Source organism: Mustela nigripes, chromosome X (genome assembly GCF_022355385.1).
Source record: "Mustela nigripes isolate SB6536 chromosome X, MUSNIG.SB6536, whole genome shotgun sequence".
NCBI classification, from domain to species: Eukaryota; Metazoa; Chordata; class Mammalia; order Carnivora; family Mustelidae; genus Mustela; species Mustela nigripes.
Window position 1 is genome coordinate 104597764 of NC_081575.1, and position 15469 is coordinate 104613232.

Genomic DNA, 15469 nt, shown 5'->3' on the forward strand with positions numbered 1-15469 from the left:
ACAGGAAGGGATTTTGAAACTGGCACTCCCTGCCCAGGAATAGCAAAGCACACATGGTATTTTTATGAAGTAAATGGTATTCCAGGAGGCAGGTTGATTCTTGTAAAAGCCAGGCCCTCCTGTTTCCAAGAATGTCCAGGTCAAAGAATAATGATCATTAGCCTTTTCTCTTTCACATACACAGGCGGAGGTTTAAAAATGAATCTTAATAGCATTGTATCTCCACCATCACCTTTGATATTTTCCTGTTTTCTCTATTGCTTAAAATACTCACGTGGATATATATTTAGCTTTGGGGATCTGACGCCTTGGGAACCCGTGGGTCTCTAGCAAGAGGCTATTAGTTGATGAAACTTCTCTCCTCTGCCTCCTCCCCCCTCCTACAGGGTCCTTCTCTGTGTTTACTACCCATTTCACTAAGATAAAGGTAATGAGACCGCGAGACCACTGGCATTCTGCCCAGAGAACCCACATTTTCGAAGGGTCGCCTCCGAAAATAGTTCAGATTTAAATTTGGAAACCGGGCACTCACCCTGGAGGACTGCCATGTAATCGGTACACAGGCTGCGGTTTTCAAAGCGTGGGTGGTCCCTGGCCCAGAAGCAGCAGCAGCATCTGAGAACTTTTTAGAAATGCTAATTCTCAAGGTTCACTCATGCAGACCGACCTGGATGACCTCAGTTACCTGAGAATTCCATCTTTATTCTATCCTTTATTTCTTTTTTAACTTTCCATGTTTCTCTTTCTTCAGAAGCAGCGCCCCTTCTCACGGGGCATAGTCAGCCCCCCACCCCGCCCGCCCGAGAGGGGACAGCAGTGTTCTCCAAGTGTGGTCCCGGGACCAGAAGAAGCATCAGCCTCAGCTGGGAACGTGTTACAGATGCCCGTTCTCGGGCCCCCGCCACCGGGCTCTACCGAATCAGAAATTCAGAGGGTGGGACTCAGCCATCTGTGTCCGAAAGAGGCCCCCAGTGATTCTGGATGCACACGGAAGTTTGAGAAACAACGAAGTTGAGAGTCTTCCCAGCTATCGAGCCTGTTCTGTGACTTGAAGGCTTGCCCCCGAAGGTCTATGATTTTATTCTCATGCGATTTTGTTCCTTCGTCAGTCGGCCTTATCCTTGAAAAAGCAGTAAAAATTACAACTGCCATTCACAGTATTATCCGTAGATATAAAGCTATGTTTCTCTGGAGGATTCCAGGAAGGCTGTCTCAGCGGGCGGTGTGGGATCTGTGTGATGGGAAGGGAACCATGGATTTGAAGTTGGCTCCTTTCCCCTTGATGTAGGTAGACCAGTGTTTTGTTTATTTGTTTGTTTGTTTTAAATCAAGCTGATAGAACGGTTTGCCAAAATTTGGATCTACTGTAGCATAAAAAACGATTTTTACAGGCCACCCATTGTAGCCCATCACTGGGAAGACATTTAAACTCTCAATCTTTAGATTGAGATTTAGAAGGTTACTGCTAATTTAGCATCTCAATTGATTTATCCTATGGATGCAGATCTAGGGGTATATTTCAAGTATGGTGGGTATGAAAATAATGTGGAATCTAGTTTCTCCCCCTCCAATCCCTCTTTCACATTCCTGCCAGACCAATGTGTCACAGCACTTTCCTCCGGTGGGGGTGCGGGGGGGGGCTCCCCAGTGTTAATGAACTAACTTGGTTCTCACCTGGCATTCAGGAGTGAAACTGGAGATACTACATGGAACCGTATGAAACTGCCAATTTAAATGGGCAAAAATGGTCAAATATCAGCAATTTCGTTCACGTGGTTCACCCTAGTGTTATCGATTTCATACTTAATTTGTTAACCTACTCGATAACTTTTTTCTTTTTCCTATTTTAAGATTTAAGCTCCTTGGAATTGTAATGCTTCAACTTAAAACTGCCAGCCAATTGCTGGTGAAAAAAATCTCCAAGAGATAAAGAGAAAATGTTCCCTTCCTACAGGCGCAGAGAAGCAGGCACTATCTGTGTGGCACAAAGCCAATGTCATGTCATGAAATCATACTTGGGAACATTTACTGAAGTATCTGTCCCACTCTCCTGGCCAGTATGGAGGTTTGAGTGAAAGGCCATGCTCCTGTTTTGTTTTCCATTACTATAAAACTGTCCTTTAAAGTGTTATTTGTAAGGAAACGTATCTCTTAAGATATCTGAATATCAGCATTTGTTGCCACGTCTTGTAAAATAGAACCTGTAACACCTAAAGTTCTGAAACTATGGTCATCTTACTTAATAATATGTCGCTCTGCTAATAGTAACATTTAAATTGTCAATTCTGTTTCCCAGAAAGTGACAAATTTATCTGTCAGCTTTCTTTGTTAAGTGGAAGAAGAGCTTTGGAATTTCTCTCTCTCCCGTTAGGCATGAAAGTGTTATAAATCCATCCTCTGTTGGATTCCTTATTCAAACAGTGGAGTCTTTGTTTCATTTAAATTACCAAAAAGATCGAGGATATGGAGCCAATCCATCATTCCAACTGTATTCTTCACTACCCCTCTACCCACACGCGATGCTACTCGGAGCTCTGCACACGTCATCTTCCAGTCTTCCCCTGCGAAGAACACTTCTTCCCACACCCATCTCAACCTATCAAAATCCAAGCCAAGGTCCACCCAAAGGTCATTTCCTTGCGAGGTCTTCCCCAGTTCCTTCTGGAAAGACTTCTCTTTAACGATACTTGCCATAGTATTTCCCTTCTCTCTTGGTAGAATTCATCTTCTCTGGTTTTATTGAGATATAACTGACATATAACATTGTATTCATTCTAGGTGTACAACACAATAATTTGATATACGTATATACTGCAGAATGATGACCACAATAAATTTAGTTAACGTCTATCACCTCACATAGTCACAAACTCTTTTCCCTGAATAAGCTTTAATCCCACTGAAGATGGAGAATGTGCATTACTCCTCTTCCAAAGTATCAAGCAAAAGGCAATGTAAGCATGCCCTCAGTATTTCAAAGATGACATTGAAGAAGTCTCCCACAACCAGTATCAAGGGATATCTTGATCTAATTGACCCCTAAAACCAACCATTCTTCTTTCCCACGGTGGGAAGTCAACTCCCCTGCATACATTGAGGATTCTAGGGCCTGATTCATCACTATCACGTAAGAATTCTCAGTGATTTCGGGGCGCCTGGGTGGCTCAGTGGGTTAAAGCCTCTGCCTTCAGCTCAGGTCATGATCCCAGGGTCCTGGGATCGAGCCCCACATCGGGCTCTCGGCTCAGCCTACTTCCTCCTCTCTCTCTGCCTACTTGTGATCTCTGTCAAATAAATAAATAAAATATTTAAAAAAAAAAAAAGAATTCTCAGCGATTTCACTATCCTTAGAGATAGATGAGCCTTCCAATAGTTTGGGTCCCTGGGCTCCTTGACCTCCTCTTCCAATGATTGTGTTCACCACTCCCATGGTTTTACCCTAGACTTCCTTATTGATAACCATTGGCCTCCTTAATCTCAACTTCAAATGCCACACGCTCCAAACACCGCCCCCCCCCCAAAAAAGTTTCAGAATAACTGGTTTCTCCGAGTGGGAGGAAAATGCATAGCCCCGGATAACACTTCTTAAAGTCACCCCCTTCCCCCCTCCACCTCTGGCAACAGAATCTGCAACACTCCGGGAGGAGGTGCTTACAGCCCAGAGTGAGCCTGCAGTGGGGGCGGGGCATGAGGGGCTTTGTTCTGAAGCTATTTTTGCAAACCACTTTACACCAACTCTGAGCGAAGATCGCTTTTCCCTACCAAAGAACGCCCCTCCAGAGCGCTAATCCTGGTGGAGGGCGAAGCTGCCCGAGCTGCCCCCACCCTCGAGTTTAAGACTCGAGTCTTCAACTCTTCAGAAAACTCACCCCAAAAAGTCCTTTGAAAAACTGTCCCACCGGCTGTAGACCTCTGCCCTTTCCCACTGGAAATTGGGAGGGCGAGGCCAGAGATTTTTAGATGCAGACAATGAAGGAAGGGTGGGAAGCTGCGGTTGCGTGCGTGTGCGCGTGCGCGCAACAGGACCCTTCTGTTGTCCCAGAGCTGCTGAAGCCCCCCCTGAAACAGAAAACATCGGGGGCTCCCACAGCCTGAAGAAGGGCTCCAACCTTCCAACCCAACAGACGCATATTCTCAGAGAAAAGTACTGCGAAATGGCACAGCTGGCCCTATTACAGCTCAGACCTGTACCCTTCGGGCCAGCCCCCCGCCCCCACGCTATGTCCACGTGAGAGCACTGGACACGGGAGGGAGGGGAGCTGGGTGTTCCTGGTGGGAGGCTGCTTTCTCCTGGGGCAGAATGGAACCGGGAGAGGAGATACACCGGTGCCCTCCCGCTCCCCCAAACCGAGACACATGGAAGGGAGAACCCCAAGAGAGCTGCTCAAGGACAGTGGGAAGGTCTGCATGCCAGGAAAGTTGGCACCCAGTTTTCTGCCTGGAACCTCGCCGAGCTGTACAGATCCGCAGGCCCACCCTATGGCCACTGGAGCTGGGGACGGGGAAATTCTTGTCCTGGCATAACAAGTAACTCGGCGGTGTGTTGTGTGTTGTGCGTGAACCTGGAGTCTGGTGCCCCCTTGTGGTCAGGAGGTGGGAACATCACTCCCCGCGGTCGGAGTTGGAGAAAGGACCTTCGGAGTTCCCCAGGCTTCCTATGGAGGAGCACAGGGCTTACTTAGAGGGCGGTCCAGAAGATGGGAGACAGAAATGGGAGAAGTGCATGGGAGTCAGCAGGCATAGCTGCCCTTGGCTGAGGAAGGCCTCAGGGAAGGAGGAGCCCAGAGGAAAAACAGAACAGCCCCTGTGCAGAGACTCCCGGCCTCGCTCCCCAGCAGGGCACCTCACTAGATCGTGGCATTAGAGCTGGAGGAGGACCATATCCTCAAAAGTCCTCTATCTCCCAGAGGATGTAATATTGAAATTGTACTTGGGATTGATCAGCTTTACCAGGGTAACTCTGACAGATAGGAGATTAGCCCAAGGTGTCAGGAAAGAATGGGGAAGAGAGGCTTGGTGCCACATGGTTGAAAGCAGTGATCAGCAAAAATAAGTTTCATGTACACAGTCCCCCACTGAGCTGAGACCTGTCAACACGTACGTGTACCCAGGCACAGGCATGGATTTGGAAGGAGACAGAAAATACCAACTGTGCCACTTAATACCTTTATTGCCTCAGGCCAGTCCTATCAGACCCTCATTTTCTTCAGTCCTAAGAAGACTCTAATACCTAATGGGCAAGGTTATTAAGATTAGAGGCAGTGTGTATAAATGAATAGAAGCTGCTATTTATGTATTTGTTTATGATTGTGTGGAAGCGTTCATTGCCAGTTTCTTTGACAAAAGATTTGAAGTAAGTCTATGACAGAAGACAAGTAAAAAGAACTACTAAAGTAGAAATTAAAAATTTAAAAAGAGCAAGGAATGCTGAAGTGCTAACCAGAAATGTAAACATGGCGATTTCAGTTTCAAATTTGGTTTTGAGCTTCCTGTCAGCTGAGGTGTAAAGGGAAACCAGTACAACTGCAGTTACCAGAAAGGAAGAGGGGCACTGCCTTCTCATGGGAAACGAGCTCTTCTGGGCTCCAAATTTCAAAAAGCAAATTACCCAAAACCTTGATTATTCCTTACCGTGGGTTTCCAAGTGTCCCCAACTAGTAATTCTGTAGGGACTGGGACAAATTTACTTCAAGCTAACGACTCAGATTTCTACACTTCCGATCTTATCCCACATTTCTTCTCAGATGAGCTTTTCCTTATGGCATCCATCCTAAGATCACCCAAAGGGCATCTGGACTCACCACTTCCACCCCCAAGGAGATGTTTTCATTTGTAACTCAGGCAGAAGCTTTAGGATGATGACAAATTAAAGCAAAAGGATAGATGTATTTTTAGGTCAAACAGCTAAAATTCAAAGTCCTCTTCTCTTTCCAGAACCAATTCAGGCCTGTGTGCCACACAGCTCTCCCTTTAAAGCCAAGGTCACCTTTCAGGGCTATTAGCACATGAAGTAAACAGCCTTTGCAAAACAGTACCACAGGTGAGCTCTCCCACCCAAACCCCACAGGCCCCTCAACTAATCTGCATATGCTAACGCGAGTTACCAGGGAAGATGCCAAAATAAGCTCCTGCCCTCCCTCACCTTTACTTGAATCCCCACATAGGTTTTGCTTTTACCATATGGTAATTATTTCCAAATCACAAGTGCAAACACTCACTCTGATTGGAAAATTAGCAGATTTCAAACTCAGGTAATTTGTCCCTAATGAGGAACTTGTTGAACTGAATTTAACAATTAACTCACACACCCTTTGCTGCCTGCGGCTCTGGAAGTGCAACAGAAAAGTAGAAAGGGCAAGCCGAGGGCCAAGACTGGCAGGACTTTGGCACAAGATGAAGGCTGGGGTGGGGCAAAGTGTGTAATAGGGCACATCAGGAACTTGACTGTTCAAATGGACATGTATAGCCAATTACAAACATGCCAAACTACAGAGAATGATATGGTGAACCTCCATGTACCCAACCGTAGCTCCCACAACTACCAACTCAGGGTTGCTCCAGCTTCATGCAGGTTGAGGAGCAAGCGACCAAGAAAATGGACAGGGCAGAGGAATGAAAGAGAAGGTGGCATGTCTCCTCTCTCCAATTCCCGGGGACTCCAAGCTCGTGGGGGCGGGGCGCAGAAGTGGGATAGATGAGTGAAATTTAACTATTGGGGTGGTTTCCGCCCTCCTCATTAGCATTTTGAAGATGACTGGGCAGAGCCTGAGAAAGGGCTGATCCTTGTTCTCCAGTCTCTACTACTCTCCCTATCCGGTGCCTGGGGCCACTGGCTCTGGGCTCTGCAGCTGCAAACCCAGGTGACCGGAATCGAGGGCTTCTGGGAGCTCTGGCTTAGCACACAGGATCGGCAGGATCACTCCCACTCCAACTGTACGCTCCTCTGCCGACCGGCCCCTGCCTTTTCTCAAACACTGGGACCCACTTCATGCCTGAGGCTCTGTCTCTATCTCCTCTGCTGCTTGTCCCCCTAGAACTGCCCTATTCAACACCATAGCCACATGTAGCAACTGACCTGAAACATGGCCAGTGAGACTGAGTAACTAATTTTTTTTTTTTTTAACTAACTCAAATTTAAAAACTGGCACTTGATCCAATTACTGGAAAACATCTAAGTATGGTTGGAAGGTGAATCTACATTTTCAACTGGAGATTTTACAAGAACCTAAGTACAGATCAAGTATGTCTGATGAAAATGTAGCATCTGAAGACAGGCTGTAACTGTCTGGATTTTGAAGATTTAGTAAAAAATAAACGAATGTAAAATAGCTCATGAAGGATATAAGGGGTGCCTAGTTGTCTCAGTCAGAAGACCGTGCGACTCTTGATGTCAGGGTTGTGAGCTGAAGGCCCATATTGGGTGTAGAGATTACTTAAAAAATAAAATCTTTCCGGTGCCTGGGTGACTCAGTCCATTAAGCATCTGCCTTCAGCTCAGGTCATGATCCCAGATTCTCTGGATCAAGCCCCATATCGGGCTACCTGCTCAGTGGGGAGTCTGCTTCTCCCTCTCCCTCTTGCTCTACCCTGCTCATGCTTAGGCACGTGCTCTCTCTCTCTCTCTCAAATAAATCAAATCTTTTAAAACAAAATGAAATCTCTTTAAAAATACTGATGACATCGCTTCTCGGCCTTTTGGCTAAGATCAAGTGAAAAATACTGATGACATGTAGAAATGGTAATCTTTTTAATATATTGGTAAAATTAAATATTAACAGTAATTTCTCCTGCTTCCATTTACTTAATAAGATGTGACAACTAGAAAATTTAAATTATACATGAGGCCCACATTATAGTTTGATTGGACAGCGGTGACACAGAACCAGACTCCTCTCTGAACTTGCAAGTACCCTTAAAAAATAACAATCCTGGTGACTCAGTCACTTAAGCATCACGATCCCAGGGTGCTGGGATGGAGCCCCATGTCCTCTCTGCTCAGCGTGAGTCCGCTTCTCCCTCTCCCTGCCACTCCCCCTGCTTGTACTCTCTCTCTCTGTCAAATAAATGAATAAAAACTTAAAAAAAAAATACAATTCTGTTGCCAAACTCCTGCCTGTGGCAGAGGCCGCAATTACCAGCCATGTCCTGCTATACTGGCCCCACCTAATTTTCCTAGATGATCATTTCCTGGACCGTTCCCTTTGCTCCCTGTTTTAACATTCTGGGCCACTTACTTTCTTTCACACAACCACTGCAAGTTGGTCAGCCGTTAAGTCATGAACACACAGACTGCATGAATCTAATTTCAGACTAAGATGATGAACTTGACCTGTGATATGGAAGAGCCTCAAGGTTCTTAGGATACTAAAATAAATGTAAAGCTTATTCACGAAACATACCCAGTTGATATCCTCAAAAGGGACCTTCCATGAAGTACCCACTTTGGTAAGAATCATTACAAGGAAATATACAAAGACTACCAAATGGTGATCTGACACAAAACTGCTTGCCTAGGACAGAAGCATCCCACTACCACACCACAAGTTAAATTGCTGTCTCCCAGCACTACAGTTCCATCTTGAACAACAGTTTGCGCTCCGTTGGCCCACTTAAATGTAGCTTACACTTGATAGATACATATCACAGTACTATACCTGACTTTTCTTTTCCCAATAATTGCCAAAATATTTTCTTTTCCCCAGCTTACTTTATCGTAAGAACACAATATTTAATACATATAAAGACAACATACGTGTTAGCCAAGTGTTCAGGTGATCGGTAAGGCTTCCGGTCAGCAATAGGCTAGTAGGAGTTAAATTTTTAGTGAGACAAGAGATACGGATTTTTGACTTTGCAGGGAGTCAGCGCCCCTAAGCTCACAGTGTTCAAGGGTCGCCAGGACCTAGAGGACAAAAGGAAAGAAGTACATCAAATCAGGTGAGATTCGGAGTGCAGGTGCTCGCTGGTTCCCGAGGCCAAGCGGAAACTCCTCTAAGCCAGTGGTCACTACGCTGGGTCACTTCTAAAACGCGCAGGCCCCATTAACGAGGTTGTCCTCGATGGGTTACCTAAGGCCCTCCCGGGCTCAGCGTCCCTCACACGGCACATCTGACCTTGGCTTGAGATTGGCCGAAACCTTCCCTGAGCAGGGCCGGGACAGTACGGCGGGGTTGATCGAGAAGGACCCGCCGGTCACCTGCCTCTCCGCTCATCTCTTCGTAAAAGGCGAAAGATTCACGCGATCTGAAGAGAAGCCAGAGTATCGCTCATCTTGGGAGCGGCCAGACCTCACTTCCCTTTTCTGTGAGGCCAGAGGCAGGCAAGCATGCGTGTGCACGTAGCAAAGCAAAGTTCAGGGACACAGGCTGCCCTGTACAAATTGTAAGGCGACAACACGTGAGAAGCTCTCCAAGAAATCCTTGCACACCGGCGCTCCCAGCAGCAGGACTGACGACGGCCGACAGGTTTCGCCAGCGAGGGGGATGTGCACGGACGGAGAGCGGGCAGACGCAGGGAGGTACACGCACACCAGCGTGTAAGGCTCCGCCGAGCAAGAAGGAGCGAAGCGCGGCGGGGGTGACACCACACGCGAACCTCGACCACACTGCGCCGAGCGACGGAGGCCGGACATGAGAGGGCACTGCTCTCCGACTCCACCGTCAGCCAGTGTCCAGAACGCGGCCGTCCACGGACGCAGAAAGGAACGGGGGCTTCCGGGGCTGGGGGACAGGACGGCAGCCGGTGCTTCGTGGCCACAGAGGCCGCCCTGGGGGTGAGGCAGCTGCTTGGGAAATACAGCTGGTGATGGCACAGCCGCGTAAATGCAGCGACTGACGCCCAGCGGCACCCCTGAGGACGGGTGACTGTCGCTCCCGAGAAGTGCGTCTCCGTACAAAGGAAGGGGAAACAGAAAGAACTTCAGGGCTGTCGTGAGCCCCACCGACACGAGAAAGCAGGAACGGACATGGGGGAGCCGGGATGCTGGACAGCCCAGGGGCCCCAGGAGGGGACAGGCAGAAAGGGGCGTAGGGGTCCCGCTTCAGGATCTGACCAGAGGTCGCCAACACTTGAAAAGCAAACAAGTAACACACATTTGCCAATGCGAAGCTCTTCAATGTCTCCAAATAACCAGGAGTTCTAAACCAAGTAAAGGACCAAACAGGGAGAAAGCAAGACATCCCACAGGTGCCTTTTCCAGGCCAGTGACTGCACCTGGACAAGAGGGGCTGGGCTCTGCGGGGGGCAGCGCGGGCACTGAGTGCAGCCTAGGCGCCGCCACCAAGCAGGGGCGCCCCTGAGCCACTCTGCCCACATCCTCCATATAAGCCTGGCAAGCACATCCTCTCTGGGGAGGTTTCACAGTTTCTTTCAAAACAAATTTGCCAGAATTGCGTTTCATACACGGTGCACAAACCAGCACACACCAAGACCACTCTTCCAAAAGGGGTTTCTGGTATTTAAAAAGTCACTTCAGTACAGACGATGCACAGGGAAACCATGTGCAAAAGGCTACGCCCTTCCCTTCCCAGGCTACAACACACAGGAAACTTCGGGACCTCATGCCAAGCAAAGGAAGCCAGTCACCGAAGGACAAACACCCCTTCAGGATTCATACAAAGTATCTGAAGCAGTCCAGCTCGGGAAAACAGAAAATAGAAGGCTGGGTTCCTGCACTGGGGGCGGGGGATGGGGAACGGGGAGCTCTGCTGGTGGGGATAGCTGTGCTTTTGCAAGAGAATAGCCCCAGAACCGCCTTGGGAAACCATGTCCACCTACCCTGCATCAACCAAAGGCACCGTAAAAATGGTTAAGGCGGTACATCTTAGGTCAGGATTTTTAGCTCCCCTAAAAGTTTGGACAACCATCCTCTTCAAGGAGTACCCATGTTAACTGTTGTGCGAGTGCACGTTTACGGTTCTCGAGAAATTATACTTTCTCGGGGGTTTCGACCGAACCCAGTTTGGAGCTGGATCTACTTTAGAACATTAACTAATAAGATGACTGTCTACAAGGATAGCAACAAAGCGACGACTCTAAGCAAAAACAATCCCAGTGTCCTGAGTCGCTGCCTTGTTTCTACGAACCGCTCACGAGCTTGTGCTTCCATAAACAGTCTGGACACCGAAATGTAAAACACAGACACATCGAGGAAAAGGAAAAAAAAAAAACACTACCGAAACCCAGAACCAAAATGAAGTCAAAATTCGGGAGCTGGTTTGGGCCCATGCTCTGGTGTTTTGTACAAAGAGAAAATACGGCAAGACTCAGGATTTGGGAGGGGAAGGCGGGCTTCTGTCTATTTTACCTTTGGCCAGGCTTGTGGGCCGCGGGGCCAGAGGCCGCCCGGCTGTCTGGGCGATGACTGTCGTCATGGCCACAGGGCCCTGCAAGATTCTCAGCCGTGGTCCCTGTGGCTGGGGCGGCCGCAGTGTGTGCGCGGGACGAGGACAGCTCTGCTCTGGGCTTCTCTGGCTTTCCCCAGAGCCCAACGGGGCCGACACCGCCGCCGCGTGGGGCTGCGGCAGCTCCCTCTCTCCGGCCCGGTTTAGCGCCACAGCCTGCTGAGCAGAGGAGGCCCTTTCTGGACTGGCTGCACCTCCTCCACTTGGACCCTGGGGCCCAGGCCGCTGAGGACCCCCAGTGGAGGCTTGCTGAAGTTGTTCTTGGGAAATCAAGTGATAGAGCCGCCGCTCTGGCTGCCGCGCTGTGTTCAAAAGGAGCGACTCTTGGGGAACCTCCAGGAGAGTTACTGGCCCGAGGCCGGAAGCGTGTTTTAAAAAAAACTGGACGCGGACTGGAGGACTCCGCGCTGCAGCGGGCACCGCACTGGGGGGCCGAGCGCCTGAAGGCAGGCTGCTGGGCGGGATCCCCACAGGAGCCTTGGCCCCAGCCTGAGGGCCCTGCCCCGGGCCAGAGCCCCTCTCCAAAGCCCGCGCTCCGCAACCAGGGCCCGCCACTTGGAGGAGGCTGTGGCCCGCGGAGCTGGCCGTGACCTGGACGGCCGGGCTGCTCTGCGATGAGCCGGCGGCGGACGGGGTGGTTGCAGGCAGCCTGCCGACTCCAGGGCCCTGCTTCCCAGAGGATTTCGGGGACTTGGCCATGACCCGGGTGGCCGGGGCTCTCAGTGAGGAGCTGGCGGTGGGCAAAGTGCCTGCAGGAAACACGCTCACTCGAATCACTTCCACAGAGGATTTCTGGGCCTTGGCCGGGACCCGGGTGGCCGGGGCTCTCACGGACGAGCTGGCCGTGGACACGGGGGCTGCAGGAAGCGTGCCCACTCCGGTCACGCTCACAGAGGACTGCTGGGAGCCGGCCGAGACCCGGCTGGGGGGCTCGTGTGGGGCGCTGGCGGCGGACACGGTGGCTGCGGGAAGCAGGCTCCCTCGATTCATGTCCACGGGGGATTGCTGGGAGGGACTTGGCTTAGGAGCGGGAGCAGGAGATGGAGATTTACGAAAGCTGCTGGCCTCCCATGGAATAAAACTGTTCCCCGACCGGCTCGTTCCTGAGCTCCAGGGAAGTCTGATGCGCAGAGGTGGCCGTCCCACGCCTTCCCCCTGGACTGGAGACCGAACCGACGCCATGTCAGGCTGTTCTGGGTCGTTCCCGGGAGGAAGCCCACTGAGGCCGCCTGAGCCGTGCGACCCGGTGACCGTACAGCTGGCCTTCTGCGGGACGGCCAGCTCTGCCCCCGTGACCACCCCGCCGGCAGCCGTCTTTGATTCCGGCGGGACACTGCCTGAACGGTCATCTGTGCAGGGGTGCGGAGGAGACATCTGTCCCTCCCAGGGCCTTCTCGCTCCAGAGGAAGGTGGATTATTCGGCGGCGGCGACTTCGGGAAGGTCAGCTCCGTGCTCTGAGGCTCCTGGCCGGCTTCGCGGCCACACGTACCACCGTCCCTCACCTCGCCGGCTGGCCAGACTCCCGGAGGTGAGACGACCCGTTGGGCGGACCTCCTCCCTCTGGCATATTTCTGCACATCCACTTCCGAAGGCACCGCCAAGTCACACGGTCTCCGCCTCCACGTATCTACGCAGCTCCCCGCCTTAGAAATTTTGAGGTCGTACCACGGACGGTCTTGGCGCTCCCTGCGTTTCCGGCAAGAGGCCCACACTGTCAGCTCAGGAGGAGGGGGACAGTCAGCAGACAGCTCCCGCTGCCGATGCAGAGAGGAGGCAGAGTACCTCCTGAAGCTCCTTTTCATCGGCCCAGTATTCATCTTTTGCTTGTTATAGAGCAGCCTGTTCGCCGTGCAGGCTACTGCTACAGAAGGATCCAGGCACAGGGGCTCAGCGGTGGCCAAGATCAGCTGGCTCTCAAGCGACAGTTTGTCCTCCTGGGTCCATTCCTGGCCATCGCTGGTTATGGACTGCACGTCGCAGGCTAACGTCTGCATGGTCGGGCGCAGGAGAATGTGCCTGCTCTGGTAGCCCGGAGGTTCCCCACCGCTGCACTGCCTGTAGTCTCGCACCTGCGCTATGACGCACCCGCACTGGAAGAGGTTCACCTCCGATTTTTCCAGCACGTCCAGCAGAGCGGGAGGTAGTTCTTCAGCATCCAGGTATTCGAGCAATTCGCCTTCTTCGTAGGGCAGCCGGACGGTCTCCGAATACGCTCCGTCTTTCCCCTGGAGCATCAGCGAATATCCCCCCTCTCCCCGGTGCAGGTTGACCACTAAACACGGCAACGACTCTCTCCTCACGAGCTTCTCTAGCAAGTTCACGTTGCTTCTTAGCTCCTCCGGAGCCTCCGGCTCTCTCCCACATTCTTCCACATAGATGTCGTAAAGCTTCTCGTAGAGAGAGGCTTCCCCACTCGACGAGCCTCTCCTCTTTGGAGGCCTCTGCTGGGCGCCTGCGATGACATAGTCCGCGCGGTCCAAAGCCCTTTCCAGGGCCTGTTGCATCGTGGTGCAAAAGGGGCCCTAAAGACAAGAGAAAACGCAAGCGCCTTGAGGAGCGGGCCGAAAACCCCGGCTTTCACGTCGAGGTAGAGTCCGGCCCGCGCCGCAACTGCCCCGCGGCGCGGTGAGCCAGGAGCCTCAGTTCCCAGTGCAGGGCCGGGAGCCCGCCCCAGGAAAGCAGCACACGACAAACCTGCGATCAGGGGAAAACACCTACACGTGCCCGAGTCGCCACCGCGGGTCCCGACTCCCTGCACGCGGGGCCGGAAGTGGGCGGGTGGGCGCACCCCTTCCCGCCCTCCCTGCTCTCCCCCCGCCCCCCCGTCCCCGCCCCCTGCGGGAACAGCCGCTGGTGCGCATGTGCGCTGTCTGCGGGCCACGGAGGCAGGCCTCAAGCCTGCTCCTGTTGTTGCCTCCGCCCCGGGGCCACGAGGCCCAGGGCCCGCACTCCCGCGGCAGGGCCACCCCTTTGCTTTGCGCCTAAGGCCCAGGGCACGGCGCCGCCGCCGCCGCGCAGGCAACGATCCGAGGAATACGCCCTCCCCGGTCCGGTCCCAGGTCCACGCCAGTTCGCGCAGAAATGCGGCTGTCGCCGAAGCCCTGGAAGCTGGTCCTTTCCTTTCTGGGCCGGCGCTTCCCCCAGAATTGTTCGCTGTTTCCGAGTCTCCTGTCGTGAACAACAGGGCTGCGCCTGGTGCCCGTCACCGCTCGCACACACCCCACAGCGCCCGTGGGCAGTGGCCCCTGCCTGCGCCGGGGGAGGCTCGCTGAATCTGGTGCAGGCGTCGCCGTTCTTCTCCTGTCTTCAGGGGTCCGCCCGGTGGTGGTCCTGTCGCTGTGCGCAAGACATGCCGTTCTGATCCTTAAGTATTGCCCTGGTACTGCCCCGTGGGTCCCGGAAGCGCGCTTTCCAAGGATGCCGTAGGCCACGCGTCTGTCCCGTCTGGGGGCACAGCTCGGCTTGAGACTATCGGTTTGGAAGGGTGGCCTGCCTGTCGTGGGGCTGAGAGCTAGTGTCCCCGGTGACGGCAGCACATTCCAGCGATCAGTCGGACTTGGAGCCCACAGCCGGGATGCTAAGCTTGGGTCTGGAGGGAGCTGATGGGGACCTGGAGAACCGAGGGGCCCTTGTTGTCCACAGCCTTGGCTGCCTTGAGATGCGCCGGCCCTCTGGGACAGCTTTTTCAAAGGCACCCTTGAGGTCTACGCGAGGCGCAGTGATAATAGCATATGCACAGAATAGTCCCACAGAGGAAAAGAAGCCAAGCCGAGTCGGAGAAACTGCCGCATTTCTCACGACTCTAACCCCGGGCTGGCTTTCAACACTGGCAATCGTGCCAGCTGCACGTGTAGTAGATAGGACCGTCAGCCCAGCGAGGATCAAACCCTTTTTGACGGAGAGCTCCTGAGCCACAGATGACCCGGGTTCAGGGAGGGGCAAGAAGGCTTTTCTGCTGGCCACCAGCTGTCTTTGGGCAAGTGGGTACTTGGGGAGCGCCTCCAGGGGGCTTGAGTCCTGTCTAGTTTCTGCCCTCTCTTAGGCGTCCTCCCCTGCCTCTCTCTGT

The 15469-nt window shown here is 52.3% G+C and overlaps 1 protein-coding gene across 1 annotated transcript; it reads right to left on the bottom strand.

Annotated features, from left to right (window-relative positions):
• Window positions 1-11671: 11671 nt before the first annotated feature.
• On the bottom strand, window positions 11672-13907 carry LOC132007203 (transcription factor SPT20 homolog). The gene is made up of 2 exons (XM_059385294.1): window positions 11823-13907; window positions 11672-11704 (listed from the first exon to the last, which is right to left on the bottom strand). The coding sequence occupies exons 1-2, from the start codon at window positions 13905-13907 to the stop codon at window positions 11672-11674; spliced, it is 2118 nt and encodes a 705-aa protein (XP_059241277.1).
• Between the last annotated feature and the right edge of the window lie 1562 nt (window positions 13908-15469).